A 25756-nucleotide genomic window follows, 5' to 3' on the forward strand; every position below is an offset into this window, starting at 1 on the left:
CTTTATTTTAGCAGCTACAGCGCCCAAATTTTGCACATACACACTACTAACATTAGTAGTGTGGAATATGCAAAAAAAAAGGGGATATGAGATGGTTTACTGTATGTAATCATGTCTCATATCCTGACGGGTTTGTGAAGGCGATAGCAAAAGCTGGCAATTGAATTACCGGCTTTTATTATATCTAGCGCTGTATGAAATATAAATATATGTGTCTCACTGACATATATATATATATATATATATACCTATTCTATGTGTAGACATTAATTCTACCTATTCTATTCTATTCTGTCAGTGTGATTTTACTGCACACCGCACTGAATTACCGGCTTTTCTATAGAACACTGGTGCATATTTCTCAGAAGTCACACTGTTGGTCCGTGTGGAATCCGTATTTTTCTCGCCCCCATAGACTTTCATTGACGATTTTTTTGCGTAATACGGTGACAAACGCAGCAGGCTGCTATTTTCTACGGCCGTACAAGACCGTATAATACGGATCAGTAAAATACGGCAGATAGGAGCTGGGACATAGAGAGTCATTGTACCGTATGCAATCCGTATTTTCTGCACCTCTCATACGTCCGTAAAACTCGCTAGTGAGACGCCGGCCTAACAGTCCATCTGGTTTATTATGCAGTCATAAACCAGGTTATGCACAGTTCATTGTATACTTCATAGAACACAATAGGCACCTCAGATGACATTAAGTTGCAGCTCTAACTTCATATACGGCTTAACTCACAGTTCAGACACTACACCTGCCTTGACTAGTTCCCGGGGGTGTCCGTACACCGTATCAATGTCTCTAGTCATATAGCGCACACGACATTGATTTGTAGTCTCTAAATACGCTGGACCTCACTTTGTCCAGTTACCGTGGGAGACCACACAGTTCATTACTGACCCCCTGTCAGTGCACACAGTTCCCCATACTCTGGGTTACCTTCCAGGAGCTCCTGCTCCACACGCTGACTCCTGTCAGTCCTCTCTCAGGGAAGCTGCCAACCTTGGATCACCATCTTGGACAATGCCTTGCTCACTAGGCCACATGACAGTCCACATCCTCAGACGGGCTGTAGCTCCCCCTGCGCAGTGCTGTTGCAGACTTTGCTTCCACTCCTTCCCAGGACTCCCAACACAGGTTGTACTATTCAGGAAGTCCTACTCCCAGGAATTCCAACACAGGCCACTCAGTACGCTATTCAGGATGTCCGTCCCCACCTGGGACCGTCCAACACACAGGTCTCTAAGTGCTCTGTTCAGGGATCCGATCCTACTCCCAGGACTCCCAACACAGGTTGCGCTATTCAGGAAGGTCCTACTCCCAGGACCTCCAACACAGGCCACTGCGTATGCTGTTCAGGACGTCCAGCAGCCAATCGCTGCACAACCACAACAAAGATGGCTGCCGCGTTCCATGGCCTGGCAGACAATCCCTGCAGCGTGACTGGGTCTCTAAAGTCCACCAAAACTGCTGGGTGCAGACACCAGTTACCGCCGAATAATCCCGGAAATGCTCGCTGCTCGGCGAGTACAGTGATGCTCGGGCGAGTAACAAGCAGTGGCGAGCACGTTCGCTCATCACTACTTATGTACGATTGAGTACATTTGATTATGTGCGACATAAATAAGCGATTTACGTGAATAACCCAGGACCACAAGTAGGCAAAATAAACATCTCAAAGTCCTGAACAAAATTTTATCCAATCAATATCCACGCTATGTATAATTCACCATACATGAAAATCTAATAGCTGAAGTCTAACTGCAGACTCCGGCTACTTTCACACTTATTCGTCGGTACGGGCCGTCGCAATGCGTCGTACCGACGGAATAACCGAATAACTGTAAGACGTGGGCAGCGGAAGCAGTTTTACAACGCATCGCTGCCCCATTGTAATGTCCGGGGAGGAGTGGGCAGAGTTTAGGCTGCGCATGCACGGTCGAAAATGGCGGACACGACGCACAAAAAAAGTTACACGTAACGTTTTTTTGTGCCGACGGTCCGCCAAAACACGACGGATGCGACGTGTGGCAATCCGTCGCTAATGCAAGTGTATGGAGAAAAAAACACATCCTGCAGGCAATTTTGCAGGATGCGTTTTTTTCTCCAAAATGACGCATTGCGACGTGAGTCCACTCATCTCCAGCAACAATTTACTCACAAGAGACGGAAAAGGAAACAACGTCAGGAACCGGCACTGTATACCGAACACAATGACACAACCGTACACGTCACGCTGGTTTCACATTATGTTTGTAGTAGCAGCTGCGGACTTCCTCCGTGAAGCCCCGCCCTCGGCCGCTAGCTCTGCCTATTTCTGCTTGCGGCCTGTGTGCCTATCTTTAACACTAGGTAGGCAGGTCGTGCCGCAGTATGCGGATGCTTCTGCATGCGTTGTTTTGACGATGCGGCGACCAGCGTAGGACGCAGCTTGTAGCAATTTCTTTTTTTTTTTCCGCATCCTACGCAGGCCGCATGCAAAAATAGGCGGAGCTAGCGGCCGAGGCTTCACGGAGGAAATCCGCAGCTGCTACAAACATAATGTGAAACCGGCGTAACAATAATCACAACCCAGACACCGCACTGCTGACAGGTCCTGAGCCCCGCCCCCTGATCACATGACGGTGACGTCACCACAGGTCCTTCACCACTTCTCTCCTGAGCCCCGCCCCCTGATCACATGACGGTGACGTCACCACAGGTCCTTCATCTCTTCTCTCCTGAGCCCCGCCCCCTGATCACATGACGGTGACGTCACCACAGGTCCTTCATCTCTTCTCTCCTGAGCCCCGCCCCCTGATCACATGACAGTGATGTCACCACAGGTCCTTCACCAACCCTGTCTTGAGCTTTGCCCCCTAATCACATGACATTTACATAACCATAGGCAGTCACTTCCCTCCTGAGCCCCGCCCCCTGATCACATGACGGTGACGTCACCACAGGTCCTTCAGCTCTCAGTGCAGCAGCTCCGTCCTGGTTGTGTGCAGCTCGTGTTCTCTGGTGTCAGCCAGCAGCAGATTTCCCGCCATTCCGGTGAGATTACAGGAGGGTTTGGTGGAGTTTTGGTGCTTGTGGTAAATCTGTGAGAGGAGAGTGTGGGGTGAGATCAGAGCTGTTCCTGTGGAGGCTCCTGCTCCATGTGACTGCGGCTCCTCAGTGTTGGGGACGGGCAGCATTGTATGGGGGATGTGCAGCGTCTGCTCCTCATCTCACGGCCCCGCTGGTGGTGTAGTTACCACGGTGACCGTCCTCTCCTGGCGGTGTAGTTACCACGGTGACCGTCCCCTGCTCGTGCTGTAGTTACCACGGTGACCGTCCTCTCCTGGCTGTGTAGTTACCACGGTGACCGTCCTCCTCCTACGAGGCTGATAATGAGCGGTCAGATCGGCGGAGGAGGCCGCGGTGGAGTTTTGTGGCTTTTCCTCCTGATAAATGTTGATATTTGGCAGAATTTAGTGATTGTCGTTCTCTCGTCCCCTGTGATTTCCTTCTTCTCCTCCATCATGAAGACGCCGGCAGGACGAGATCCCTCCAGCTGATCCAGTGTTCATCCCTCCTCCTCCTGAATGACCCCGAGGATGGACGAGGACAGGGATGAGACCACCAGAAGATTATTCCACTTGGCCCTGGAGATCGTCTCCCTGCTGAGCGGAGAGGTAACTCCTCTACATTTCTATCAGCTTTATTGTGTTCTGTGACAAGTCCGACATCGGGAGGAGGAAATCCAGAATAGAGAGAAGGATTCTTTCCTGTAAGAGCAGTGATTGTGTGGAGCTCTCTGCCCGGAGGAGTTGTCATGGGGATTCCCTATAAGAGCTGTAGAGGGGCCGGGATGTCTGTCCGGAGGGGAATAATATTCCCGGTTATGGCCCCAGATTACTGGAGACGGTTATTGATCCCGGGATTTCTACTGATTGTCAGATCTGGAGTCGGGAAGGAATCTTCTCCCTAAGTGTCTCTCTCCATACACAGGATTACACAATAGTGAGGAAGACACCGGGGGACGGTGTGACTCCCATCATCCATCTCCAGGAGTCAGGAGGGCGGAGCCCGGGCCCCATCACAGAGCCTCCCCCGCACTCCCTGCTACATGAGAGGAACAAGAAGATCCTGGAGCTCAGCAACAAGATGATTGAGCTGCTGAGCGGAGAGGTGACCGCTGGGACATTATACAGCACTGGAGGATTCTGGGGGATGAGCAGAGAGGTGACTGCTGGGACATTATACAGCACTGGAGGATTCTGGGTGATGAGCGGAGAGGTGACTGCTGGGACATTATACAGCACTGGAGGATTCTGGGTGATGAGCGGAGAGGTGACTGCTGGGACATTATACAGGACTGGAGGATTCTGGGTGATGAGCGGAGAGGTGACTGCTGGGACATTATACAGGACTGGAGGATTCTGGGTGATGAGCGGAGAGGTGACTGCTGGGACATTATACAGCACTGGAGGATTCTGGGTGATGAGCGGAGAGGTGACTGCTGGGACATTATACAGGACTGGAGGATTCTGGGTGATGAGCAAAGAGGTGACTGCTGGGACATTATACAGGACTGGAGGATTCTGGGTGATGAGCGGAGAGGTGACTGCTGGGACATTATACAGCACTGGAGGATTCTGGGGGATGAGCGGAGAGGTGACTGCTGGGACATTATACAGCACTGGAGGATTCTGGGTGATGAGCGGAGAGGTGACTGCTGGGACATTATACAGGACTGGAGGATTCTGGGTGATGAGCGGAGAGGTGACTGCTGGGACATTATACAGGACTGGAGGATTCTGGGTGATGAGTAGAGAGGTGACTGCTGGGACATTATACGGCACTGGAGGATTCTGGGTGATGAGCGGAGAGGTGACTGCTGGGACATTATACAGGACTGGAGGATTCTGGGTGATGAGCGGGGAGGTGACTGCTGGGACATTATACAGCACTGGAGGATTCTGGGTGAAGAGCGGAGAGGTGACTGCTGGGACATTATACAGCACTGGAGGATTCTGGGTGATGAGCGGAGAGGTGACTGCTGGGACATTATACAGGACTGGAGGATTCTGGGTGATGAGCAAAGAGGTGACTGCTGGGACATTATACAGGACTGGAGGATTCTGGGTGATGAGCGGAGAGGTGACTGCTGGGACATTATACAGCACTGGAGGATTCTGGGTGATGAGCGGAGAGGTGACTGCTGGGACATTATACAGGACTGGAGGATTCTGGGTGATGAGCAAAGAGGTGACTGCTGGGACATTATACAGGACTGGAGGATTCTGGGTGATGAGCAGAGAGGTGACTGCTGGGACATTATACAGGACTGGAGGATTCTGGGTGATGAGCGGAGAGGTGACTGCTGGGACATTATACAGCACTGGAGGATTCTGGGGGATGAGCGGAGAGGTGACTGCTGGGACATTATACAGCACTGGAGGATTCTGGGTGATGAGCGGAGAGGTGACTGCTGGGACATTATACAGGACTGGAGGATTCTGGGTGATGAGCGGAGAGGTGACTGCTGGGACATTATACAGGACTGGGGGATTCTGGGTGATGACCGGAGAGGTGACTGCTGGGACATTATACAGCACTGGAGGATTCTGGGTGATGAGCGGAGAGGTGACTGCTGGGACATTATACAGCACTGGAGGATTCTGGGGGATGAGCGGAGAGGTGACTGCTGGGACATTATACAGCACTGGAGGATTCTGGGTGATGAGCGGAGAGGTGACTGCTGGGACATTATACTGCACTGGGGGATTCTGGGTGATGAGCGGAGAGGTGACTGCTGGGACATTATACAGGACTGGAGGATTCTGGGTGATGAGTGGAGAGGTGACTGCTGGGACATTATACAGCACTGGAGGATTCTGGGTGATGACCGGAGAGGTGACTGGTGGGACATTATACAGCACTGGAGGATTCTGGATGATAAGCGGAGAGGTGACTGCTGGGACATTATACAGGACTGGGGGATTCTGGGTGATGAGCGGAGAGGTGACTGCTGGGACATTATACAGGACTGGAGGATTCTGGGTGATGAGTGGAGAGGTGACTGCTGGGACATTATACAGGACAGCACTGGAGGATTCTGGGTGATGAGCGGAGAGGTGACTGCTGGGACATTATACCGGACTGGAGGATTCTGGGTGATGAGCGGAGAGGTGACTGCTGGGACATTATACAGGACTGGAGGATTCTGGGTGATGAGCGGAGAGGTGACTGCTGGGACATTATACAGCACTGGAGGATTCTGGGTGATGACCGGAGAGGTGACTGGTGGGACATTATACAGCACTGGAGGATTCTGGGTGATGACCGGAGAGGTGACTGCTGGGACATTATACAGGACGGCACTGAAGGATTCTGGGTGATGAGCGGAGAGGTGACTGCTGGGACATTATACAGCACTGGAGGATTCTGGGTGATGAGCGGAGAGGTGACTGCTGGGACATTATACAGCACTGGAGGATTCTGGGTGATGACGGTGTGGTTGTTGTCAGGTTCCTATAAGGTGTCAGGACGTCGCTGTCTATCTCTCCATGGAGGAGTGGGAGTATCTAGAAGGACACCAGGATCGGTACCAGGAGGTGATGATGGAGGAGCTCCGGCCTCTTACACCACGAGGTGAGAAGCGAGGCTCCTTGTTGGCTCCGGTGGATGTGATGACGTCTCTCCGGCGTCGTCCTATAATAGATGAGTTTTCTCCAGACTTGCTCTGGTTTTCTCTACATTTTCTCCGTCTGACAACAGCTTTCATTTCCCTGATTATTTCCTTTTGATCTGTGAGTCGCGGTTTTCCGTTGTCGTCACGTCTTCATCAGTCTTAAGTCTTCGTTCTCGGCGGCTTCTTTCAGAATCTTTCTCCTTCCTTAGAGCATCGGTCACATTTGCTATTATTGTTAGTTTCTGAGAGGGCACCAGTGACAATAGATGGGCTGATCGCAGCGTCGCCTGTTTATTAACCCTTTTGGTTCTAATTGTCTAATCAGTAGTTATTGGCTGATCGCCATCAAGAATTCATTTAGCCCCTTTCATCATTGCGATCTGCACACATTGGGGTGCGAGGGCGATCGCTGCTGGTTATCAGCTGATTCTGACTGCAGACACTTGGCACTAATTGCCAGTAGCGGTCACGCACTGCTTCTAGCAGTTTAACCCCCTGTATGCTGCGATCCAACGAGATCGCATTATTTTTGGAGCTGGCAGAGTATTGACAGCCCCTCTGCCTTTGTATTGGAGACCCTGCAGCGTGACGCAGGGTCCCAATCTTTGCCATGGTGACCTGATATCATCATGACGACATCGGTCACCAGGCCTAGGAAACTTGCTGATCATCCCCAGTGCATGATGAGCAAGTTTCTCTGTCAGTGCAGCGCTGACTGTTTCTGCAGTATGGGGATACTGCTGCATCTCCATGCAATCAAGCGCTCAACCTGCAAAAAATGATTGTCCCATAGTGGGACAAAATAAAAAAAATAAAATCAAGATATTGATTTGGTTGGTGGTGAGTGGTGTGTAATCAGTATCTCGCACCTGAATGTGTATTATGGGGCTTTTCTGTGGCATCTGACCAGACAATCTCTCCTCGGCTCCCCGTGTGCATCAGTAAGCGCCCATGACCCTGGTGCCTGCTCTCTAGTTGTCCTTTCTGCACATTGATAGGCATTAATCGCTGTGTACCGGGGGCTCCCCACAATACGCCGAACATAGAATTACCGGTTCTGAGAGACGTGTCTCATATATAGACAGATACGCGGCAGGTCATGTATTCAGTCTGTGTGTCTCCACAGATGGATCCAGGAGGAGAAATCCACCAGAGAGATGTCCCCGTCCTCTGTATCCCCAGGCCTGTCCGGAGGAGAATCACAACATCCTGGAGGATCATCAGGTAGATGACACTGAAGCCTCCACAACATCTGACCATGAAGTGATGGGACCTGAGCTCATCTTACATTTTACTTTTTAAGGGTGAAGATCTGATTGATATTAAGGTTGAGGTTATACATGGAACACAAGAGGCGATCGCAATATGGGCCGATCAGCAGGGTGAGGAGGGGAGACTGTCATGTCTGTTCTATGGTCACCTACTACTACTCCCATCATCTCATTATCACATAACACAATCTATTCCATCACTGTGTGTCTCCACAGATGGATCCAGGAGGAGAAATCCACCAGAGAGATGTCCCCGTCCTCTGTATTCCCAGCACTGCCCGGAGGATCATCAGGTAGACGGCGCTGAGCCCTGTACCGGATCTGTATATGGGGGGACATTTCTGATCGAGGTCATAGATGTCACAGATTTTGGTGGTTTCTTGTATTGTGCTGATTGTTACATCTGATAAATCAGGAGGAAGATCCGACTAAGAATAAAGTGAAGGAAGAGACAGAAGAAGAAGCGATGACGAGGGGGGATCAGCCGTGTGTGAGTGACGGGAAGGAGGAGAGTCCGGGAGGTGTTTACACAGGTGTGTGATATTAACTGGCGCATGATGATAATGATGATGATGATGATGATGATGATGATGACGATGATGACGATGACCGGTATGTAATAATAACGGTACTGTGTGATATTCTGTGGAGTCTACGGTGCAATAAAGCTTTATCCGCTGTCAACATTACAGCAGAAGTGTCCGGTGATGGCGCGGCTGCTCTTGTAAAGTCCGGCGGTGCACTGATGAATAACGAGGCCGCCTTCACACCTCTTAATGATTTAGGAAGCACAGATTTAGTTTTCTTTTACCTTTGTTAATATTCTTTCCATCCATATTTTTCATCCACAAGTCCCGTGCTGCCATATAAATGACTGAGCTTGTGTTACGGGTTATGAATCTCTCCGTCCTATGGATGTCGGTGATGTAGCAGCCTCTGTCTGATGCTTATGATTGACGACTCATGTCACATGTAGAGTCGTCCTACCAGTCGCCTGTGTTTGCCTCCTACACTGAGGCTGGCGTTCTGGTCTCTCTTCAGCTGGAGGCTGATGGGATGAGTGCACAGACAGAAGTCTCCTCCCATCAGCCCAGAGGAGTGTTTTTTATTTATTGTTGGTTTCCCGCTGCCCATGTAAAATGTAGACATGTAGCCTGGGGGAGACATGTCGGATAAGGATTAAGTTGGGTACCCATCAGAGGGAGGTCACCCTGCCGTGGTTGATGGGCACACATGAATTGGCCAATTTATGGTTTAAGAACCTTCATTTTTGTAAGTACATTTAATTTAGCAATTAGGCAGCTCAAATCTCATGTATTCAGTGTTTGCATGTATTTTGGCCCTTACAGAGTGCTGCTGTGCCCTTTTTCTTAATGGGGTGTAATGTTGCTGGCTGTGAACCCGCTGCACCACAGACAGGGCTTACCCTGGAGGGATGTGACTAAGTGTCTACCGGTATTCACTAGAGCAGTGGTGGCGAACCTATGACACGCATGCTAGAGGGGACGTGCAGAGCCCTCCAGATGAGCACGTGAGCCATCTCCTCAGCACTAGTGCCACTGCCATCTGAACGAGCACTGTCCCAGCAGGCCACGCCGGCTGAGGGGACGGCGCTCATGCAGAGGAGAGTAGTAGAGTCCCTAATGCTGAGGAAGTGTTGCGCGTACCCACAGGTAGGACTGATATATTAAGAGACCAGAGCAGCGGGAGACCAAGCGGAGGTGAGTAGTTGTTTTTTTTAACCCCTTTCCGACATTGGGCGTAATGATTTGCCCCCATTAGAGTCCCACTAAGTTCCGGAGGCCGCACCTTTCCAGGCACATGGCAGCTGATCTATACAGCTGACGTGCCCACAACAGCCTTGGGGGAAATCGCCAGCGTTGGACTGGCCCACCGGGATACCGGTGAAATGCCCGGTGGGCCCCGACCCAGAGAGGAGGAGGAGGAAGAAAAAAAAAAAAAGAGACGCGGGCCCTTTAAATCTTTGGGCGGCGCCGACCGCTTTTTTTTTGGAAATGGTGTTGTGGTATTTCTCCCTTGTATGTGCTATTTGGTCACCAAGTGGTGGTAATATGCGATCTGGTCATGGTGTGGCGGTATTTGTTCCTTGTATGTAGTATTATTCGGTCACTATGTGGTCTGGTCATGGTGTGGTGGTATTTCTTCCTGTATGTGGTATTATTGGTCTTGGTATAGTGGATTGTGTTGTGGATGGCGGTCATTTGTTCTCTCTGATATTAATTAGGAGAATATTCTTTATTTCCATTAGAGTTTTAATGATTTGTACACAGCGGCAGAGATGCACTTACAGGGGGTTTCCTGTGGAAAAAAGTAATCACCTCTCCACAGGATAAGTGATAACATATTGATTGGTGGGAGTCTGACTGCTTGGACCCACTCCGCAAAATGTGGAACTTTTTATCCCCATTAGACTGCAGTGGCATGTCCGACTAGATCACTGATCCATTCATTCCCTCAGTGGCTGCACTTGTTCTTTTCTGGAAGCCCCAAAGAGAATGAATGGAGCTGCGGTCAGAAATCCCACCTGCCGCTGCATTTTAAAATAGTGATAAAAGTGTCCTGTCAGGGAAAAAACATCCCCATTCTTCCGATCGGTGCAGTTTCTAATGGTCGGATCTAAGCGATCACCTATCCTGTGGAGCCCATGGATCGGTGATAACTTGTTTTAACCAAGAACCCCATTATTACCGTAATTATACATCCCAGTTATTGGTAGATGTGCAGCAGCCGCCGGTGTTTTACAGCCGATGCTCCACTATAATGACAGATATTTGCATATAGCTGTAGGGTGGGCCCCTAGAGTCCATTCCTCTGGTGGGCCCCAGACACCCCAGTCCGACTCTGGAAATCGCTATCCACCTGCGGCTGTTAACTAGTTAAATGCCCATCTCTGACAGCGGCATTTAACTCACGCTTACCAGAAGCGCATTGGAAATCCTGCCCATCGGTGACCCCCATCACTTGTTTACGGGTCACCGATGGGTCGGCATGACAACCAGAGGTCTGAAGCAGACCTCTATGGTTGTCACTGCTGGATTGCTATGAGCGCTGGCCTCATGATTGGCGCTCATAGCAAGTGAGCATTTCTGCTACACACAGGCGATCTGATCATCGCCTGTATGTAGCAGAGGCGATCAGACAACTGCAGCTTCTGTTCTCATATGGAGACTATTGAAGCATGCAGAAATGTTTTTAAAAATATTAAAAAATATGAAGGTTAAAATCACCCCTCTTTCGCCCCATTCAAAATAAAACAATAAAAGGCAAACATGCACACATTTGGTATCGCCACGTTCAGAATCACCGGAACTAATCCGATCGCCAAAAGGTGTAACGAGAAAAAAATTACAAACTCTAGAATTACGTTTTTTGGTTGCCGCTGCATTGCAATAAAATGTAATAACAGGAAATCAAAGATCGTGTCTGCATAAAAACGGTATCAATAAAAACGTCAGCTCGGCAAGCAAAAATTAATCCCTCACCCGACCCCAGATCACAAAAAATAGAGACACAACGGATATCGAAAAATTGTGCCTTTTTTTTTTTTTTTTTTTTTTTTACCAAAGTTTGGATTTTTTTTCACCATTTATATAAAAAAGAACCTAGACATTCAAGATTTATTTATTGTAATTGGTATTGATATTGTTTTCCAGGGTTAATTACCTATGTGTGCACACATATATATGCTGCACTTTGCCTTGACATTATATTGTTATATGTCATAGTCATATGGGACTTTTGGTGATGTGTTTTGTGTTTTAATGGTTTTATTATGTCTACTAATAAATATTGCACATCATCTCAATATTGCTTTATTTTGAGTGTGCGCTTTGTATGCATGGATCTTTTTCTCCTTTTCTTTACATGTTTACCTTCTCCGTGCATGAGGCAGCAGCCTCATTTATATTAATCTTTATCTAGATATGCCCTATAGTAGTGCTCCCTACCTTTCTGTTTTTGTTTTTTATTCTTATTATCGTGACACTACACAAATTGAGTTAAATACCTTGTACATAGTCCTGAGATCCTCTGATTCTTCCGCTGTTTTCCATTTTGCTCTGCATCACTCTAATGAAGAGATATAATGATTTGTTCCTTCTGGCGCTCACCATGTGAAATCTCTACTCTGCAGTCCAGCTGGGCTTTCTTCTTAGTCTTCTCTGGGGACATTCCCTTTCACCCATCCCAGACTCTGCTAATCACAGCTCGGCATCTGATCTAGCAGTCTGAGACTGCCAAGCTGTGATTATCAGCATCTGGGAAGGCTGGAGAACACGCATGTCCCCAGAGACGTCTGAAGAACTCTGAGATTTCACATAGTGTGCATCAGGAGGAACAAATGTGAATATCTAGGCAGTGGCGTGATGCAGCACGGAGCAGAAGAGTCATCAGCGCTCAGGGATTTTTACAGGGTATTTAACTCATTTTTTTTGTGTTCTAGCAGGTGACTAGTCCTCTTTAAAGGACGCCTGTAATTAAGATTTACCCCCTTAATGTACATTCAATGCTATTGCAGTCTTCTAGGGTTTCCTATCATGCCATTAAGCATGCTGAGGACATGATTATGGTGCCTGAAGCTCAACTGCTCCTTGATGTAGGGTCACCTTTGTGACTAGTCTATCTCATTTACATACAGTAATGAAAAATATTAAAGGTCCATTTTTAATTGTGTGGACACTTTTCTACACTAAGGGCATGATAGGAAGCTTGAGAGAGTGAAATGGCACTGGTGGTACTTTAAGGGGGTAAATCCTGATGGCAGGTTACCTATTAGAGCTGTCTCTTTTTGCTGTCTAATCTCGGCCACCCCTGACTTGTGCCAATCTATAAGTGTTCTTCACTTTACCCGTCATTGTGTTAATGTTATGGCATGTAGTTGTCTTTCTTATTACTGGTCCTTTCACTGATGAGAGTCTTCATTGTGAGCTCCATAAAATAAATGTAGAAAACCCTTTTTATGTTGTTAAAATAATTCACCAATTTATCTTTCATCTTTTATAGGAAATTCTTGTGAGAAAAGCGGGTTATCACTAAATTGTAATAAAGAAGATATCAGGAAGCTCTCTAATGGAGAAAACCTCATTAATCTTCATGGACCTCCTGGACATCACAGCACTTCACTTTCTTATAATTCTCCTAATCACGAGGAACATTCTCCTGAGCAATCTCATGTTGTTACCACAATTCCAGGTGACAAAATGGTTACAAGATTTCAGGGTGACAAGCAACTTCCTAAAAACTCAGTTTTTTTAACACAGAGAAAGCATAAAGGAGAAAAGCCATACTCCTGTTCAGAATGTGGGAAATGCTTTACAAAGAAATCAAAATTTGTTATACATAAGCGAAGTCACAATGGAGAAAAGCCATTTTCATGTTTAGAATGTGAGAAGTCCTTCACAAATAAAGGGAGTCTTATCATACATCAGAGAATTCACACAGGAGATAACCTGTATTCATGTTCAGAATGTGGGAAATGCTTTACATATAAAGGGAGGCTCATTAAACATCAGAGAATTCATACCGGAAAGAAGCCATATTCATGCTCCGAATGTGGGAAATGCTTTACAGATAAAGGGAATCTTATTGCACATCAGAGAATTCACACAGGAGAAAAGCCATTTTCATGTTCAGAATGCGGGAAGTCTTTTACGGACAAAGGGTATCTTAAGAAACATCAGAAAATTCACACAGGAAAGAAGCCATATTCATGTTCAGAATGTGGAAAATGCTTTAAAAATAAAGGGAGTCTTATTACACATCAGAAACTTCACACTGGAGAAAAGCCATATTCATGTTCAAAATGTGGGCAATCTTTTATATGTAAATCAAGGCTTGATACACATGAGAAAATTCATACTGCAGAGGAGCCATATTCATGTCCACTGTGTGGGAAATGTTTTAGTCAAAAAAGATATTTTGTTTGTCATCAGAGAAGTCACACTGGAGAGAAGCCGCATTCATGTTCCGAATGTGGGAAATCTTTTGCAAGTAAATCAAACCTAACTATGCATGAGAAAACTCACACTGCAGAGAAGCCATATTCATGTCCACTGTGTGGGAAATGTTTTAGGCAAAAAAGTTATTTTGTTTGTCATCAGAGAAGTCACACTGGTGAGAAGCCGTATTCATGTTCCAAATGTGGGAAATCATTTGCAAGTAAATCAAACCTTACTATACATGAGAAAATTCACGCTGCAGATAAGCCATATTCATGTCCACTGTGTGAGAGACGTTTTATACAAAAATATAATCTTGTTCTACATCAGAGAATTCACACTGGAGAGAAGCCGTATTCATGTTTACACTGTGAGAAATGCTTTACATATAAATCAAGTCTTGTGACACATGAGAGAAGACACACAGGAGAGAAGCCGTATTCATGTTCAGAATGTGGGAAATCATTTACATGTAACTCCAGTCTTGCTATGCATGAGAGAATTCACACAGGAGTAAAGCCGTATTCATGTTCTGAATGTGGGAAATCTTTTATAATTAAATCAAAGCTTGCTGCACATGAGAGAATTCACACTGGAGCGAAGCCGTACTCCTGTTCCGAATGTGGGAAATCTTTTACAAGTAAATCAAAACTTACTATACATGAGAAAATTCACACTGGAGAGAAGCCGTATTCATGTCCACTGTGTGAGAGACGTTTTATACAAAAATATAATCTTGTTCTACATCAGAGAATTCACACTGGAGAGAAGCCGTATTCATGTTCACACTGTGAGAAATGCTTTACAGATAAATCAAGTCTTGTGACACATGAGAGAAGTCACACAGGAGAGAAGCTGTATTCATGTTCCGAATGTGGGAAATCTTTTACATGTAAATCAAGTCTTGTTAAACATGAGATAATTCACACTGGAGTGAAGCCATATTCATGTTCAGAATGTGAGAAATCGTTTATAATTAAATCAAGGCTTGCTGCACATGAGAGAATTCACACTGGAGAGAAGCCGTATTCATGTTCCAAATGTGGGAAATCTTTTACAAGTAAATCAGGTCTTACTACACATGAAAAAATTCACACTGGAGAGAAGCCGTATTCATGTCCACTGTGTGAGAGACGTTTTATACGAAAATATAATCTTGTTCTACATAAGAGAACTCATGAAGGAAAGAAATTGTAATTATGTTGACTTTGTTTTGTAAAATGTAATAAACGGTGGAAGGCCCAGGAGTGTCATACATGTATTTTAAGGGCAGTTGAAGACATTGGACCACTTTACATTTTTGCTGAATCGATTTTGTTCCAAAATCACAATGTTTGGCAAATCGATCCACAACAATTTTGGGTGAAAAAATTAAAATGATCTGGATGTTTAACCCCTTTCTGACATCAGACGTGCTATTCCGTCCATGTGACCCGGGCCAATTTGTCCATCGACGGAGTAGTACGTCTGAGCGATCGGCCGCAAACGGGGGGTGCGTGTCTGATCGGCGCCGGGTATCAGCCAGTAGGTGCCAGGAGTGGTCACAGAGAGTAAGCGCTGTTCCCCGGCGGCAGGTGCTGAACACGGCTCTCATTATTCTCCCCTGCTCTGCCAGCGATCGGCGTGAGCTGGGTAGAATGATGAGAGTTACATTTAAGTAATAAAAGAGACAGCAGGCAGCAGCTGCTGAGACTATTACTCCCATCAGCCTACCCCTGCTGCTGCTAATAAAAGTGACAGCAGGAGCGGCGAATGGGAGTATTCATCTGCCGCTCCTGTGCTGTAAATAAATATGGTAATTTAAAGAAAAAAAAATGGCGTGGGTTCCCCACTATTTTTGATAACCAACCAGACGAAATTCACAGCTGTGGCTGGAGCCCTCAGGTTTCAGCTTCAGCAAGGTTGGATATCAAGAATAGAGGGGTCCCCACTAGTGATGAACGAATATACTCGTTGCTCGGGTGATCTCCGAGTATTTGTTAGTGTTCAGAGATTAAGTTTTCATTGCCTCAGCTGAATGATTTACAGCTACTATCCAGGCTGAGTACATGTGGGGGTTGCCTGGTTGCTAGGGAATTTCCACATGTAATCAAGCAGGCTAATAGCTGTAAATCCTTCTGCTGCCATGATGAAAACTTAATCTCCGAACACTAACACTAACAGTCCCACAGGACTGCACAAAAGAACGCACATCCCGTGACAAGGAAGGCCACCAAAAGGACCTAGCAACCAAATCTCTGGTACCAAAAATCCCAGGATGACCAGCCAATACTGAACAATGAACCTCAGAAATAACTTTACTAGTCCATCTATCAGGGACAAACAGTTTCCCCACTGGACAGCGGTCAGGTCTATCAGCCTGAAACTCCTGCAGCACCCGCCGCAAATCAGGGGAGATGGCAGACAGAATCACCCCTTCTTTGAGAATACCAGCCGGCTCAGGGACTCCCGGAGAATCAGGCAAAAAACTCCTAGAAAGGGCATCAGCCTTCACATTCTTAGATCCCGGAAGGTAAGAGACCACAAAATCGAAACGGGAGAAAAACAGCGACCATCGAGCCTGTCTAGGATTCAACCGCTTGGCAGACTCGAGGTAAGTCAGATTCTTGTGATCAGTCAAGACCACCACGCGATGTTTGGCTCCCTCTAGCCAATGTCGCCACTCCTCGAATGCCCACTTCATAGCCAACAACTCCCGATTGCCGACATCATAATTACGCTCAGCAGGCGAAAACTTTCTAGAAAAGAAAGCACATGGCTTCATCAAAGAGCCATCAGAACTTCTCTGAGACAAAACAGCCCCTGCCCCAATCTCAGAAGCATCAACCTCGACCTGAAAAGGGAGCGAAACATCTGGCTGACGCAACACAGGGGCCGAAGTAAAACGACGTTTAAGCTCCTGAAAAGCCTCAACGGCCGCAGGGGGCCAATGCGCCACATCAGCGCCTTTCTTCGTCAAATCAGTCAAAGGCTTAACCACACTAGAAAAATTAGCGATGAAGCGACGGTAAAAATTAGCAAAGCCCAGAAACTTCTGAAGATTCTTCACAGATGTAGGTTGAGTCCAATCATAAATGGCCTGAACTTTAACAGGATCCATCTCGATAGTAGAAGGGGAAAAAATGAAGCCCAAAAAGGAAACCTTCTGAACTCCAAAGAGGCATTTAGACCCCTTCACAAACAACGCATTAGCACGAAGGACCTGGAACACCATCCTGACCTGCCTTGCATGAGACTCCCAATCATCCGAAAAGACCAAAATATCATCCAAATATACAATCATGAACCTATCCAGATACTTCCGGAAGATGTCGTGCATAAAGGACTGAAACACAGATGGAGCATTAGAAAACCCGAATGGCATCACCAGGTACTCAAAATGGCCCTCGGGCGTATTAAATGCTGTTTTCCATTCATCGCCCTGTTTAATACGCACAAGATTATACGCCCCTCGAAGGTCAATCTTGGTAAACCAACTAGCCCCCTTAATCCGAGCAAACAAATCAGACAGCAGAGGCAAAGGGTACTGAAATTTGACCGTGATTTTATTGAGAAGGCGGTAATCTATACAGGGTCTCAGAGAGCCATCCTTCTTGGCCACAAAAAAGAACCCTGCTCCCAACGGTGACGAAGACGGGCGAATATGCCCTTTCTCCATGGACTCCTCTACATAACTCCGCATAGCGGCATGTTCTGGCACAGATAAATTGAAAAGTCGGCCCTTAGGGAACTTACTACCAGGAATCAAATTAATAGCGCAATCACAGTCCCTATGAGGAGGTAGGGCACTGGACTTGGGCTCATCAAATACATCCTGGTAATCCGACAAAAACTCAGGGACTTCAGAAGGAGTGGAAGAAGAAATTGTCATCAAAGGAACATCACTATGTATCCCTTGACAACCCCAACTAGACACAGACATTGATTTCCAATCCAGTATTGGATTATGAACCTGTAACCATGGCAAACCCAACACGACAACATCATGCAAATTATGCAACACCAAAAAACGAAGATTTTCATGATGTGCGGGAGCCATGCACATGGTCACCTGAGTCCAGTACTGAGGTTTATTCTTGGCCAATGGCGTAGCATCAATCCCCCTTAAGGGAATAGGACTTTGCAAAGGCTCTAAGGAAAAACCACAGCGCCTGGCAAACTCCAAGTCCATCAAGTTCAGGGCAGCGCCCGAATCCACAAATGCCATAACAGAGTAGGATGACAATGAGCAAATCAGAGTAACAGACAAGAGAAATTTAGGCTGTACAGTACTAACGGTGACAGACCCAGCGAACCTCCTAGTGCGCTTAGGACAATCAGAAATAGCATGAGTGGAGTCACCACAGTAAAAACACAGCCCATTCCGACGTCTGTGTTCTTGCCGCTCAGCTCTGGTCAAAGTCCTATCACATTGCATAGGCTCAGGCCTCCGCTCAGAGGATACCGCCAAATGGTGCACAACTTTGCGCTCGCGCAAAAGCCGATCAATCTGAATGGCCAAAGATATTGATTCATTCAGACCAGCAGGCGTGGGGAACCCCACCATAACATCTTTAGGGGCTTCAGAAAGACCCTTTCTGAAAATTGCTGCCAGGGCACACTCATTCCATTGTGTAAGCACAGACCACTTTCTAAACTTCTGGCAATATACTTCTGCTTCATCCTGACCCTGACATAGAGCCAGCAAGATCTTTTCTGCCTGATCCACAGAATTTGGTTCATCATAAAGCAATCCGAGCGCTAGAAAAAATGCATCTACATTAAGCAATGCAGGATTTCCTGGCTCAAGGGAGAATGCCCAGTCCTGTGAGTCGCCACGCAACAAAGAAATAACAATCTTTACTTGCTGAATGGGGTCACCAGAGGAGCGGGGTTTCAGAGCTAGAAACAGTCTGCAATTATTTTTGAAATTCAAAAATTTAGATCTATCCCCAGAAAACAAATCAGGAATTGGAATTCTAGGCTCTAACATCGGATTCTGAACTACATAATCTTGAATACTCTGTACCCTAACAGCGAGTTGATCCACACAAGAGGACAAACCTTGAATATCCATATCTACAACTGAGTCCTGAACCACCCAGAGGTTAAGGGGAAAAGAAAGGCAAAACAAGCTGAAAAGAAAAAAAAATTTACTCAGAACTTCTCTTATCCCTCTTTTGAGATGCATTAACACTTTGTGGGCCAGCTGTACTGTTGTGGACCTGGTGGTTAGGAGCACCCGGAATGACCTGATGGTTAAAACGTAAAACCTGGGACAAGCTCTGAGGAGGTGGTAACTCTACTGACTGCAATCCCTAATCCTATCACACACACTAGAAATAGCCGTGGAGCGTACCTAACTCTCCCTAGACGCCTCTTCACAGCCTAAGAGCTAACTACCCCTAAAGATAGAAATAGGAGCCTACCTTGCCTCAGAGAAATTCCCCAAAGTAAAGGTAGCCCCCCACAAATATTGACTGTGAGTTAAGAGGGAAGTGACAAACACAGGAATGAAACAGATTTTAGCAAAGGAGGCCGAATCTTCTCTAGAAAGACAGAGGATAGGAAAGGGAACTGTGCGGTCAGTATTAAAAACTACAAAAACCACGCAGAGTGTGCAAAAAGACCTCCACACCGACTCACGGTGTGGAGGTGCAACTCTGCACCCTCAGAGCTTCCAGCTAGCAAGGAAATATCATAATAGCAAGCTGGACTAGAAACATAGCATGTACTGAGAAATATATTCAAAAACCAATGAACAACAAATGAACTAGCAGGGACTTAGCTTCTGCTGGAGTAGACAGGTCATCAGAGAAATCCAAGAGAGATCTGAACCAGTACTGAGACATTGACAGCTGGCATGAACTAACGATCTAAGCAGAGTTAAATAGGAAAGCCAGCAGAAGCAATAAGCGAGGGCAGCTGAGAAAGCCAATCTCAAAGATCAGCAGTTCCACTCAAAGCCACCAGAGGGTGTCCAAGGACAGAACTCACCAAAGTACCATTCACGGCCACAGGAGGGAGCCCGAGAACGGAATTCACAACAACTTCCCTCACCAGATCCAGCTTCATATCTCATACCCGGTGTCCACCGGTCAGCTCCACCATATCTGTTCTTCAACTATATCAATAGTAAAAGAATAAAAACTGAAAATGTAGGCCCCTTAAAAAATAGTGAGGAAAGAATGGTTGTAGATGACGAGGAAAAAGCTAAGATATTAAACACCTTCTTCTCCACGGTATTCACGGTGGAAAATGAAATGCTAGGTGAAATCCCAAGAAACAATGAAAACCCTATATTAAGGGTCACCTATCTAACCCAAGAAGAGGTGCGAAACCGGCTAAATAAGATTAAAATAGATAAATCTCCGGGTCCGGATGGCATACACCCACGAGTACTAAGAGAACTAAGTAATGTAATAGATAAACCATTATTTCTTATTTTTAGGGACTCTATAGCGACGGGGTCTGTTCCGCAAGACTGGCGCATAGCAAATGTGGTGCCAATATTCAAAAAGGGCTCTAAAAGTGAACCTGGAAATTATAGGCCAGTAAGTCTAACCTCTACTGTTGGTAAAATATTTGAAGGGTTTCTGAAGGATGTTATTCTGGATTATCTCAATGAGAATAACTGTTTAACTCCATATCAGCATGGGTTTATGAGAAATCGCTCCTGTCAAACCAATCTAATCAGTTTTTATGAAGAGGTAAGCTATAGGCTGGACCACGGTGAGTCATTGGACGCGGTATATCTCGATTTTTCCAAAGCATTTGATACCGTGCCGCACAAGAGGTTGGTACACAAAATGAGAATGCTTGGTCTGGGGGAAAATGTGTGTAAATGGGTTAGTAACTGGCTTAGTGATAGAAAGCAGAGGGTGGTTATAAATGGTATAGTCTCTAACTGGGTCGCTGTGACCAGTGGGGACCGCAGGGGTTGGTATTGGGACCTCTTCTCTTCAACATATTCATTAATGATCTGGTAGAAGGTTTACACAGTAAAATATTGATATTTGCAGATGATACAAAACTATGTAAAGCAGTTAATACAAGAGAAGATAGCATTCTGCTACAGATGGATCTGGATAAGTTGGAAACTTGGGCTGAAAGGTGGCAGATGAGGTTTAACAATGATAAATGTAAGGTTATACACATGGGAAGAAGGAATCAATATCACCATTACACACTGAATGGGAAACCACTGGGTAAATCTGACAGGGAGAAGGACTTGGGGATCCTAGTTAATGATAAACTTACCTGGAGCAGCCAGTGCCAGGCAGCAGCTGCCAAGGCAAACAGGATCATGGGGTGCATTAAAAGAGGTCTGGATACACATGATGAGAGCATTATACTGCCTCTGTACAAATCCCTAGTTAGACCACACATGGAGTACTGTGTCCAGTTTTGGGCACCGGTGCTCAGGAAGGATATAATGGAACTAGAGAGAGTACAAAGGAGGGCAACAAAATTAATAAAGGAGATGGGAGAACTACAATACCCAGATAGATTAGCGAAATTAGGATTATTTAGTCTAGAAAAAAGACGACTGAGGGGCGATCTAATAACCATGTATAAGTATATAAGGGGACGATACAAATATCTCGCTGAGGATCTGTTTATACCAAGGAAGGTGACGGGCACAAGGGGGCATTCTTTGCGTCTGGAGGAGAGAAGGTTTTTCCACCAAAATAGAAGAGGATTCTTTACTGTTAGGGCAGTGAGAATTTGGAATTGCTTGCCTGAGGAGGTGGTGATGGCGAACTCAGTCGAGGGGTTCAAGAGAGGCCTGGATGTCTTCCTGGAGCAGAACAATATTGTATCATACAATTATTAGGTTCTGTAGAAGGACGTAGATCTGGGGATTTATTATGATGGAATATAGGCTGAACTGAATGGACAAATGTCTTTTTTCAGCCTTACTAACTATGTAACTATGTAACTATCTGTTTATCCCGCTAGGACAGCTGCCACGTGTCCGCGGTCTAACTGGAGCTAGCACCTGTGTCCCCCAGGTGTTCTATTCTGGTCCTGTTCGAGGCATCTTACTATGGATACCTGGGGCTCAAGAGTTACGCCCCCTTCGGAGCCCCCCGGACTGAGGTCTCGAGGTTCCACTCAAAAAATAAAAAACGAATGTGAACTTCATCACCTGTGCCTCCGCTTCCATTCATTACACCATGTATAAGTATATAAGGGGACAATACAAATATCTCTCCGAGGATCTGTTTATACCAAGGAATTTTTTCCCACCAACATAGAAGAGGATTCTTTACTGTTAGGGCAGTGAGGAACTGGAATTCCTTCCCTGAGGAGGTGGTGATGGCGAACTCAGTCTAGGGGTTCAAGAGAGGCCTGGATGTCTTCCTGGAGCGTAACAATATTGTATCTCACAGTTATTAGGTTCTTTAGAAGGACGTAGATCTGGGGATTTATTATGACGGATTACAGGCTGAACTGTATGGACAAATGGCTTTTTTCGGCCTTGATAACTGTGTTGCTATGACGCTCACTGTGTCTCTCTGCTGGTAAAGCCAGAATTGAGCCCTTCTTTTCCTCACTCAAGACTTTTCTTTTCAACTCCTTTGGCACGGTTAAACGTTATTTTTTCATTCCTATTACTTTTGGGATATTACTAGCACTTGTTTTGCCATCCAGCTTGTCCTATTGCAGGAGGACTGTGAACACCACAGCAGGGTTTTTTATACTTTCCTTCATTAAATAAGATTTGGTTCAGGTGATCACCTAATCAGAAGCACATTAAGTAGAATGAGGTGTACTCTGGGTGGAGTTCAACTGACCCTGGAATGGAATGGCTGTCAGATATGTAGAGAAGCGGATTTTTATAAAGCTGTGCAGTGGTCTCTTAATTTTTGCCAGAGCTGTATATATTCCTACCAGGAACCGGTGGTATATATACATCCTGTCAGATCACATACCGCAATATTCAACATAAATTACAGCAGCTGCGCCTTTTTTTCTTATCCTCTGTGAATACCCTTATTGGCCAGCAGGGTAGAGGGCGCCAGAGAGCTGAAAGTTCATGACTAAAGGTGAAGTTTTCCTGACACTTCCCAATTGCAGACACACTTCTCCCATTCCTTCCTAGTGTTCCACTATATCACATGCAGGGACGAGGGCGGCGCCTCTGAGGTTACTGATTCCCCACAGTCACCAGTCCTCATGACTGCAGTTATCAGAAGAACTGACCGGGCTCATACAGTCCTGACCACAGAAGACTCCACTCATCTCCAGCAACAATTTACTCACAAGAGACAGAAAAGGAAATAACGTCAGGAACCGGCACTTTATACCCGAACTGCAACGACAGAACCGACAAGAAGGTCTGTTTCACACATCAGGTTTTCGCTGTCAGGCTAAATCCGGCATCGCGTCGGAGCAACGGATCCAACATAAATTGTGGAAAACTGATGTGACGGATCCAATTTTTCGCCGGAACCGTCTAGCGGATCTGGCTACAAACCGGATCCGTCCCATCCTTTTTTTATCTGTTTTACGACAGATTCGTTTTTTAAAAACATCCATGGGAGGCTCCCAAACGTGATTGGTTACTGAAAACATATATACAGTGTTCCTACAGCCCATCTTTGACAGGTTGTTGAGGAGCAAGTGGCTGGTGAAGATGGAAGGCGTGAAGGCAAACATTCTAAAGGTTACTGTGGATTTTACTGTTGAGGTGAATCGTTTGAAAGCGATTGTTCTGGAGAAGGAGCGAGAGAGACAGCAGTGCATCATGCGTCTGCGCCGACGACTTTTTTGGATTCACCCAATATCAGCACAGAGAATGATTCGTGGGGTGTATTCAACATTATACATGGAGTTAAGAGGAAACCCAGAGAAGTTTTTCAGATTCATGCGGATGAAAGCGGAAAACTTCGACTAGTTGGTGGAGCGGGTTGGACACCACAGTGCAAGAAGTGATACATATTGCCGCTTTTCAGTTTCACCGGCAGAACGTGATGGTGACTCTTCGGTAAGCCATTTTTATTGTATCTCCTACTGTTAAATCACACTTATAACTGTAATGTTGTTGCTGGTAGTTTTTAATAATTATTTTTATTGTAGCTCCAACTGTTAAAGCTAACTTCTAACTGTAATGTTATTGCTGGTATTTTGTACTAATTTTTGTCTTCCTTTTTTCACAGATTCCTTGCAACTGGAGAATCCCTTTCGTCACTCCATTTCCAGTTCAGACTTGGGATTTCTACAATATTGGGAATTGTGAAGCACACCTGCCATGCATTGTGGGACTCTTCACATGGCGAGTTTATACCATATCTCACAGCAGAGAGTTGGCTGGAGATTGCCAATTTCCACCACCAAGACCACTGCGTGAAACCTCGGGCTGCCAATGCCTTTTGTATATGTTGGAGATGAAGCCTTCCAACTCTCGGAACACCTGCTGAAGCCTTACTCAAGTAGTGGATGGACGCCAACTAAAAGAATTTTTAACTACCGACTAACACGAGCACAGAGTATGGTGGAGTGCGCTTTGGGGATTCTAACAGCCAAATGGCGAGTTCTGTTAACCGCTATCAACCTGAAGACTGACACTGTTGACAAGGTGGTTAAAGCTTGTGTGGTCCTTCACAATTTTGTTATATGCAAGGAACAGATTTCCATTGATGACAACTTAGAAGAAACCACCTTGCATAATTATGAGAACATTACTTATAGAAGTTCTGTGTCAGTTTCCAGAATGAGGGATAAATTTGCTGAATACTTTATTTCACCTCAAGGAAGAGTAGACTGTCAGGATGAGAAAGTGTGAAAGATTTGTCTTGGACTTTCTTTACCCAAAGTATTTGACCTTTTTTTTTACCCAAAGTATTGTACCTGGTTGGGATTTACCCAAAGTTTTTAACATGTTTAACCCAATGTATTTTACCTGTTTGGTTGTATTGTACCTTTTTAACCCAAAGTATTGTACCTGGTTGGGTTTTACCCAAAGTATTATACCTTCTTTTACTCAAAGTATTTAACCTTATACTGTAATAAATGAAAGACAAAAAAATTAAAACCAAAAAACTGTTTTATTTACAAATTAACAAAAGTTTCATACATTTAAAAAGTGTGGGGTGGAGATAATACTGGAGGGGCTGTCAGTTTGGGACACTTCGACAGTGGAAGTGTGGAGAGATAACTGTGGTGGTGGTGGTGACGGATCAGGAGCAAAAACAAGATGAAGGGGTGGAAAAAGAAAGAGAACATGTGGATATAAAAGCGGGAGTAGAGTTGGGATTTTGGAAGGTTTGAGGGGTGGTGTGGAGGGATTGGGAGGCAGAAGAGGTGGTGGGTGAAGAAGAGGGTTGTGTTAGGGGCATGATGGGTGTGGAAGGAGACTGGTGGTAGTGGGCATGGAGTAGAGGTTGGGTAGGGAGTGGAGGCGCAGGTGATGTGGTTGGGAACTGGTACGGGGCAGGATTACTTGCATCTGCTGGTCAGGAGATAGCTTGTCCACGCGCTCGAGTACGACTGGAAAAAGGTGTAGTTTGGAGATTTACTTGCATCTGAATGCATCCTATACAGACGTGTGTGCAACTCAAGAATACTGTTGCTGAGCAAATTAAATCCTGCAGTCATTTGCTCAGACAACAGTTTGAGACAGTTCTGGAAGGCTGCATTCAGATGCAAGAACTCGGGCGCATAGCTCAGTACCTGACCCCTCTGGCGCTACTGCCCAGAACCCACAGGTGTTGCAGAGGTGGCAGCATCAGAAAGGTGGGGTAAAGGAAAAGCTATATCCTCACCAGCAGATTCATGTAACGCAGTCGGCCACGATGCTCCAGCGCTGGTGGATGGGACCGAGGGATTAGATGTGAAGGAAGGCTGGGAAGGTGCAGAGGGGCCGGGACTG

General features: G+C 46.0%; 1 protein-coding gene across 1 annotated transcript; it reads left to right on the plus strand.

Annotated features, from left to right (window-relative positions):
- The first annotated feature begins 2912 nt into the window (after nucleotides 1-2912).
- On the plus strand, nucleotides 2913-15514 carry LOC143793500 (uncharacterized). Its single transcript, XM_077280531.1, has 9 exons — nucleotides 2913-3046; nucleotides 3523-3669; nucleotides 3986-4165; nucleotides 6508-6631; nucleotides 7798-7895; nucleotides 7975-8053; nucleotides 8159-8235; nucleotides 8358-8475; nucleotides 12965-15514. The coding sequence occupies exons 2-9, from the start codon at nucleotides 3580-3582 to the stop codon at nucleotides 15094-15096; spliced, it is 2898 nt and encodes a 965-aa protein (XP_077136646.1). The 5' UTR covers nucleotides 2913-3046; nucleotides 3523-3579; the 3' UTR covers nucleotides 15097-15514.
- The last annotated feature ends 10242 nt before the right edge of the window (nucleotides 15515-25756 follow it).

This window comes from Ranitomeya variabilis, chromosome 1 (genome assembly GCF_051348905.1).
Source record: "Ranitomeya variabilis isolate aRanVar5 chromosome 1, aRanVar5.hap1, whole genome shotgun sequence".
NCBI lineage: Eukaryota > Metazoa > Chordata > Amphibia > Anura > Dendrobatidae > Ranitomeya > Ranitomeya variabilis.